The sequence below is a fragment of the Ascaphus truei genome, chromosome 6, assembly GCF_040206685.1.
Source record: "Ascaphus truei isolate aAscTru1 chromosome 6, aAscTru1.hap1, whole genome shotgun sequence".
NCBI classification, from domain to species: domain Eukaryota; kingdom Metazoa; phylum Chordata; class Amphibia; order Anura; family Ascaphidae; genus Ascaphus; species Ascaphus truei.
The window spans coordinates 40,081,208-40,089,399 of record NC_134488.1 but is presented as its reverse complement, the minus strand read 5'-3'; the positions used below and the strand labels follow the sequence as shown (position 1 = coordinate 40,089,399).

The window sequence follows — 8,192 nt, the reverse complement described above, 5'->3', positions numbered from 1 at the left end:
CTATGTGATAAGGAATGAGCGGCTTGCATTACTTTAACTGGCGTGTTTCTGTGTTGGTTGTCCTATCACCTTAAAGATGGGGCAAACGGTGTTTTTGGTGCACAATAGTCGATTTAAGGAGCTATTCAGGCAGCATTACTAATTTAGCATTTGCTGCATATTTTGATTTTTCCCATTATTTGGTAGAATTTCAAAAACCAAAACCAAACAAATAGAGTTTTTGTGAAACCGGAACCAAATCAAAATCAAGAAAATATTTTTAGAAAGAAAAAAAACCATGTCCTAAACACAACATTTTAAAAATCAAATCACATGTGAAAGTGACCCTCAAGCCTCTAAATAATACCTCTAATAAAATGCTATTGTTTTAGCACAGACAGAATTGATGATACAGTAAATACCATAGAACACAATAATTGCTCAAATTTAGTGTCATGTGTCATATCAATTTTCTACAATTCTAATGACAACTCATTATCCAGGCAACAACATTAGCAAACACGGATCAGCACCGTCCCACAAACACGGATCAGCACCGTCCCACGTGAATGTTTGTACAGAAGCTAATCACATGCTCTGATAATTGCTGATATACTGCGATAACAACCGAGCTTCTACTATTCTACCTTCTCACACTGCAACTTAAGGCTTCTACACGTGCTACATAGAAGTAACAGGATCGTTACACCAAGGAGAAACACAATGGATTCCAGTCTCCAAAAGCATTACCATCATGAAGTTTTTGATCCCAGAGGGTTTTTAGAAACATATTGCTATCACGAAAATAATGATTTGTTTGAGTGGACGGTTTTAAATCCTATTAAGCAGCTGTTTAAAACGTTCTCTTCAGGTACGTTCATTTATAGTTGATATTGAATGTACTGTAAAATATTATCACATTTTTGGAGAACTGCAGTATGTGAATAAGTACTTATATTTTGTTCAATACTTTGCAAATGGCAAAATCAATGTTTTTTAAAAGGTGTGTGTTCCTATTTTTAACCGTTTGGTGCAGGTCGCGTAAGAGGGGAAACCCTGCTCGATGTTTCCATTGGACCACTCGCTTTCCATCTCTTAACAGCCTGTGATTACTTCAAAGAGCTCAATGTGATACAATTTACCGACGCAAATATCAGGGAATTTGAAATGTGGAGGAACAAGGAGCCCGGAGCTGCTGACTGGTCTCACACTGCAAAAATTATTTGTGATCTGGAAGGAAAGAGGTAAAGTATATTTCAGAAAAAATAATCATCTTCCAGGTGAGAAAAATTAGACCTAGAGGAAGCAGAAAATTCCAACTAAAGAATCGCATTGCTCAATAATAGGCATGAATGTGTTTAATATGTATCCACATTATAGAAAGACAAGAAAGTGAATTCTAAAAATGTCACATGTATGTTATACAATTTACATGTAAAACCAATGACTAAAACAAAATTAATCAAACAGAATCCCAGAAATGGTAATAAATAGTTTCCAAGCAATGCCTTATGCAATTAGGTAGGTAGTCTCGAGTTAGGTATATAATAATCTCCTTGTAGCCCTTAGTTGCCAGGTAGCCATGGTTCCCAATGACTGGCTGGTCACTTGGGCTACTATGGATTACCTTATATTAAAAGTTGCTAAACTTTTATTTATTGAACTTTTATTCTAGGTACTAACTATTAGAGATTGGAGAACCTGTGAAAATCTGATCCACAGATGATGTCCTGTTTAGCAGAGGTTCTGGCTTCTGAGCACGGGCAGCAGGAGAGGGGAGTGTGTGTGCGCGTGTCAGTGTGGAGAAAAGTGTGAGAGTGTTAGTGTGAGAGTGTCAGTGTGGGTAGGGAGGGAGAGAGAGAGTGTCAGTGTGGGTAGAGAGAGTATCAGTATAGGGAGAGACAGTGTTATTGTAGAGAAAGTGTCAGTTTGGAGAGTGTCAGTTGGGGGAGAGAGTGTATCAATGTGGGGAGATAGTGTTATTGTAGAGAAAGAGTGTAAGTGGGATGGGGGGTGTCAGTAGGGGGAAGAGATTGTCAGTTGGGGGAGAGTGCCAGTGTGTGGGAGAGAGAGTGTTAGTGTGGTGGTGGGAGGTGGAAAGAGTCATTGGGGGTGGGGGGGGGCAGGGGTGGTGGGAGTGAAGAGAGAGTGTCTGTGTGGAGGGGGAGAGAGAGTGTCAGTGGGGGGGGCAATGCCAGTGGGTGGGGGCAGAGAGGTTTAGTGGGGAAGAGAGAGTGTCTGTGGTGGAGAGAGATTGTGTCAGTTGGGTGAGGGAGAGTGTCTGTGGGAGAGAGAGAGTGTCAGTGGAGGAGGGAAATATGAGTGTCAGTGGGAGAGGGAGAGATGAGTGTCAGTGGGGGAGAGACAGATGAGTGTCAGTGAGGGAGGGAGAGATGAGTGTTAGTGTGAGTAAGAGAGAGATAGTGTCACTGGGGAGAGAGAGAGGAGATATAGAGAATCAGTGGGGGAGAGAGAGGGGAGATAAAGAGGGTCAGTGGGGGGGGATAGAAAAGCAAAAGGCTGAAGGTTATTCCAGAGTCCCGAATACCCTCACACAGGCCCTGTGTGCTGTGAGTGTGTGAGGTTGTTTGGGGGTGTGTGTATGGGTTGAGTGGGGTGTGTGGAGTATGTGGGGTGTGTGTGGGGGGTATTTGTGTGTGGGGTGTGTGTGCAGGGTGTGTTTGCGGGGTGTGTGTATGTGTGCCGGGGGTGCGATTCATTTAAATATACTTTGTGTATCCCAGTATCTAAGGTGTTCTCCTTTTTGAGCACAGGTGTCTCTCCCTATGTTATTTGGAGGGAGGTTTATGTAATATATATAGTGAGTGTGGGACTCTATTTAAATTGTTATCTTACATTTACATGGTGGAAAAAGAAGTGTTACTGTGTGGCACCTGGTGTGTTATTGTACTTTACGCGATTGCAAAGTGTGAGAAAATAAATCAATCTTATAATAAATACAACCATAAGCAATGTCCTTTTGTAATCAATCCAAATTAGTCCAATGCTGATTTGGGGATCCAGATGCAATTCGGTACATGGAAAGAGAAAAGTATATCAAACACAGTGTAATACTTTAGGTATATAGAGCAAAAAAATCTAATATTAAAGGAATAGTAAGTTCCTCAGAGGTAGGAAATAGACAAGAAAGTTAGATAAAAAAGATACATTTAATAATCAATAAAAATTAACATAATTTATGTAAGTACAGAAACCACCATACATGACAAGAGTCACATAGTGGCCAAAATGCAGCAATGCAATGACATGCAAAAAACCGGACAGACGATCACCAAGGAAAGAAACTTGAACCTACTGTACAACCATAACCAGCATTAACCTGAATGTTAAAACGTCTTAGATACTATCTATAATTTGAAGATCGGGCATGCTGTCATTGACCCAAAAAAGGAATTATACTGAAATCAGCATTTAATCCCTTCGGAAGCATTATTTGTAATTCATAAATCCACTAAAGTTCTCTTTTGGCCAGCTGTTTTGTTTTGTCACCACCTCTCCAATTACAAGTTTAAACTTCTATTGCTACACATTTAAGTCCCTGCGGGTTTTGGTTGTGATGTAACGCATAATGGTGGGGTACATTATGAGACCTTTTTTGATATTATGTATATGCTCATACAACCTCCTTTTGATGGGTCTAGTTGTCATCCCCACATCCTGCAGACCGCAGGGGCACTCCAGCGAATAGGCGACATTTGTGCTGGAACATCGAATTGTTGTTTATATTTTGTATATGCGGGACGTGACATTTGATTTGAAAACCATACTATTAGTACTATATCTGCAAGCCGTGCATCTAGTACAACAGATGTACCCCCTGTTACTCATTAAACCAGCTGTTCCTTTTTGTGATATTGGGCAGCTTGGTGATAACTTAGATTTTAAATTTGCAGCTTTCGTGAATATGACTTTTGGCGTCTTTGGAAGAATCTGGACCAAATCTTTATCCTTCATGTGCATTGGCCAGTGATTTTTTTTTAAAGTTTTGAGTATGCCTGGTGCCATCTGGTTAAATTGAGTAATAAATGGTACATTTTCAGAGATATTGTTCACTTTTTTGTTATATTTAAGCAGGTCTTGCCTGTTCATCCATTCCACTTGTGCTATAATCTCATCTAATAATTAATTTCTATATCCTCTTACCAATATTTTGATTTCAGATCCAATGCTTGAACTTTATAGTTATCATTGTTACTATTATTCAATTCTAATTGGATGAACTGGCCCTTGGGGATGTTACTGAGCCACATAGGGCAATGGTGACTACAGGCCAATAAATAATTGTTGGCCTATACCACTTTGTATTAAGTTTTTGTGTCAGTGTGGGCAGGGAGGAAAAGAGAGAGTGTCAGTATGGGGCGAGAGATAGTGTATCAGTGTGGGGAGAGACAGTGTTATTGTGGAGAGAGAGTGTCAGTTTGGGGAGAGGGTGGGGGAGTGTCAGTGGGGGGGAGGGCATGTCAGTGTGGTGGGAGAGAGAGTGTTAGTGGGGCAGGGGGGAAAGAGAATGTCAGTGGGGAGAGGGGAGAGAGAAAGTGGGTGGTATGAAGGGAGAGTTTCAGTGAGGGAGAGAGAGTGTCAGTGTGGAGGTGGAGAGAGAGTATCAGTAGGGGGAGGAAGCAATGTAAGTGGGGGAAAATTGTGTCAGTGGGTGGGGGCAGAGAGTGTCAGTTGGGTGGGGGAGAATGTTAGAGGGGGTGAGAGAGAGTGTGTCAGTTGGGTGAGGGAGAGAGTGTGAGTGTGGGGTAGAGAGAGAAGAGCACAAGGCTGATGGATGTCTAGGGTGCCGAATACCCTTGCACCGGGCCGATGCGGTGTGTGTGTGTGGGGCGTGTTGGGGGTGTGTGTGGGGGTGTGTGGCATGTGGGTTTGTGGTGGTGGGTGTGTGTGTAGTGTGGGGTGCGAGTCATTTAAATATATTTTGCATATCCTAGTGTCTAAGTTGTTCTCAATGTTGAGTCTTTTGCTTATTTTGACTTTTTAATTGTTTAAGTCATTTGACTGACATGCGTACATTATTTTCTGCATGTACCACTGTTTGATCCTTTTCATTTTGTAATTTCAGCGAGGAGTGGCAAGGAAAGGAAGATAAAGCAAGAAGAGCAGTGAAACGCGTTATCAAATGTGATTTCACCAAAGATAACCCTTTAGAGCCTGTAGTCCTGCCCCAAGTGGACTGTATGATCTGCATGTATGTCTTACTTGTTGTTAGCAAGGACCACCAGGCTTACCGTAGCAATCTGAAAAAACTAGCGTCAATGTTAAAAATTGGGGGACATATGTTACTGATAGGGTCATATAATCAATCATACTATATGATTGGTGAGCACAAGTTCTTCTGTCTGTCATGTGATGCAGAGTTTATAAGAGAGACTGTTTGTGATGCAGGGTTCATCATTGAGAATTTGGAAACATTGCCTAATAAATCTACCAAGAATTTAACAGATATTGAGCATTTTTTGTTTATGATAGCACGCAAGGAGAGGGAGGTTAAGTCATATAATTCTTAAAGAAAAAAGACATGCAACAATGTATCTGACACTTTACATTCTTAATGGAAAAGATATAGCATAAATATCAGTGACTGCTAATATAATAAAATGAATTGCCATATTTCTATGAATTGTCATTTTTTTTCCCAACTTTGTTTATTTGGTGTTTTTCGTGGGATACAAAAAGTGAGTTAAAGGGAAGACACAAACGTACAGTAACATGCATTTATAACAACCTTTGATTTACAGCCTGTGGGATGAAGGGCGAGGAGGAGTGAGGTATGGGGGTAAAGACATATAATACGTTAAGGAATAGACAAACATATTAAAGAAAATAAATAATTTCCGGACCCATCAGCGCACCTGCGGCTCTACTACAACTTATATAAAGAACCAATGGGCCAGATGTACATTGCTGCTGCTCACCCTGTAATAAAGGTTAGACAACTTAAGTCCTCAAGGGCCACTAACAGATCAGGTTTTCAGGATATTCCTGCTTCAGCACAGGTGCTACTGTCATAATGACTGAGCCACTTAATTAGCAACCTGTGCTGTAGCAGGGATATCCAGAAAACCTGATCGGTGGCCTTCGAGGACTGAAGTTGGCCTCCCCTGGTGTTATATCTCATATCATCTAGGAATTGTAAACATTTAAGTGTAACTGCAGTGACATGACAGGAATATGTATACATACATTTACTTGTGTACATACAGTATATGTACATGTATGACAAAATCTTTATCATGTACTCTTTACATTATCTTTACTAATATGTTAGAATTAGAATAAGGTTATACTATAAAAAAAAGTAACTCGAGCTAGCGATGAACTTAGAAAGATCCACCTGGAAGACACCGAAATCGCTTTACAGAAGACTAAGTTAACTTATAATGATAAGGGTAGTAAGGGGGACAAGATCCTAATTTTAGTGATTAAACTAGAAAATGGGGAAATTACGTATAACGATAAATATCCTCAATCCAGACATTATGTAAAACCCCAACACTAACTCACAAATTCTACTCTAAGATACTGTATATAATGTGGACTCTGCAGATCCAAACTCTCTAGTGCTGAGTTAATAATGGGTACATTTTGATCAAACATAATCTACGAAAATTGTAAGAAGATGAGTTTAAGACCCCAAATACTAAAATAACAAAACTGGAATTATTACCCTCGAAGACGACAAAAGACAAAAGAACCGAAGGCTTTATCAAATACTTAGAACAAAAATTAAATGAATATCCCATCCCCAATTTTAATAGATTTTTTAATACATGTTTGTAGGGAGTAGAGATCATGAACAGATGACAAGAGTAAGCACTGTGATACTCCATAAAGATGGTAATGACCCAATGAGCTGTGACAGGTACAGGATGATTTCCCTGCTATACAGAGATCTTAAGATCTATATTTAGATACTTGACAATAGATTAAATCCAATCCTTTGTTTAATACACAATGAGCAATACGGTTTGTCATTGAGTGCAGGCACAGTATAACACTAAGAAAATGATAACACTACTGCAGGCACAAAGCCATTCTTCTACAGCCTAGACACAGAAAAGGCATTTGATAAGTTCAAATGGAGATTCCTAAATAAGATACTGGAAGCCTTATTTACCTGTATATTTACAAATATGGAATAAATGTCACATATTATGAATATGTACAATAAACTCAGTAATAATTAATATTCTCCATTCAAGATATTACCGACTTCAACGCAACTTAAATATATCAATGATATCCGGTATAAAATCATGCAATTTATTTATCACAATTACATTTTCAGAGTTTGTAAGTCAGTCCTGCAGTGCCAAGGACAATAGGGGTATTAGCAGTGCCTGACATAGGGCAATATTATCTAGGAGCCCTCCTGAGCAGTGGTGTAACTACATTTTTTGTGCCCCCCTGCAAAAATGTTAAAAAGGGCCCCCTAAACAAAAAAAATTTTTTTTTGTTACACTGGAGTCCACATGTGAGAGGCCTCCCGAGCACCCCTCCTCTCCAATGCTTTGCTCTCACCCCATCATACAGTAGTTCCTTTCTTTTCCTCACACTTCCCCCCACTCATTCTCTCCCCTTTCTTACTCATCTTCGCTCTCTCACTCACACTTCTGCCACTCTCCCTCAAACAGCCCCACTTCTCATTCAATTCCCCCCATCCTACAGACATAAAGACACCCACAATTCCCCCCCACCAACCTACATGCACAATTCCCCTGCTACACACATGCACACGCATTAATTCACGCACACACACACTACCTGGGGAGGGAGGCTGATAAGAGGAATTACCTGTGTTTAGTAAAGGCTCCGCCCCAGCAGCGAGCAGATGCAGAGATCAGCAGCCAGCACGTAACTTGTACCCAACTTCCAGTGCCAGCCGGCAGGGCCCCCTGCACTCTCGGGCCCCCCTCGCATTGCCGGGTTTAGCAGCATGGTGGTTACGCCACTGGACCTGAGACAAATTACATGCTGGCATTCGAGAATGAGGCTTTGTGGTTGGTAGACATAGAATACGCATTTATTAACCAATTGCATTACCGGCCCATCTCTGATTAGAAAATGATCAATAAAAACCTTTGCTACAATTTAATGTGGAGGTGATAATGGTTCTATTGAAGATATGGAGCTTAGTTAAAGCCAAATGTAAGATGAGCTCATCCCCATCCGGACTTATTCCCTTATCT

At 40.5% G+C, this 8,192-nt stretch overlaps 1 protein-coding gene across 1 annotated transcript; it reads left to right on the top strand.

Moving 5' to 3' along the window:
* The first annotated feature begins 702 nt into the window (after window positions 1–702).
* LOC142498054 (indolethylamine N-methyltransferase-like) lies at window positions 703–5,510 on the top strand. Its single transcript, XM_075606560.1, has 3 exons — window positions 703–850; window positions 1,082–1,223; window positions 5,066–5,510. The coding sequence occupies exons 1-3, from the start codon at window positions 703–705 to the stop codon at window positions 5,508–5,510; spliced, it is 735 nt and encodes a 244-aa protein (XP_075462675.1).
* The last annotated feature ends 2,682 nt before the right edge of the window (window positions 5,511–8,192 follow it).

What these genes read in the sequence shown, in the direction of transcription:
- LOC142498054 (XM_075606560.1), top strand. Translation starts at nt 703, where the DNA reads ATGGATTCCAGTCTCCAAAAGCATTACCATCATGAAGTTTTTGATCCC. An exon ending in GTTTAAAACGTTCTCTTCAG is followed by an intron (nt 851 to 1,081) that starts GTACGTTCATTT and finishes ATCTCTTAACAG; the next exon opens with CCTGTGATTACTTCAAAGAG. An exon ending in TGTGATCTGGAAGGAAAGAG is followed by an intron (nt 1,224 to 5,065) that starts GTAAAGTATATT and finishes TTGTAATTTCAG; the next exon opens with CGAGGAGTGGCAAGGAAAGG.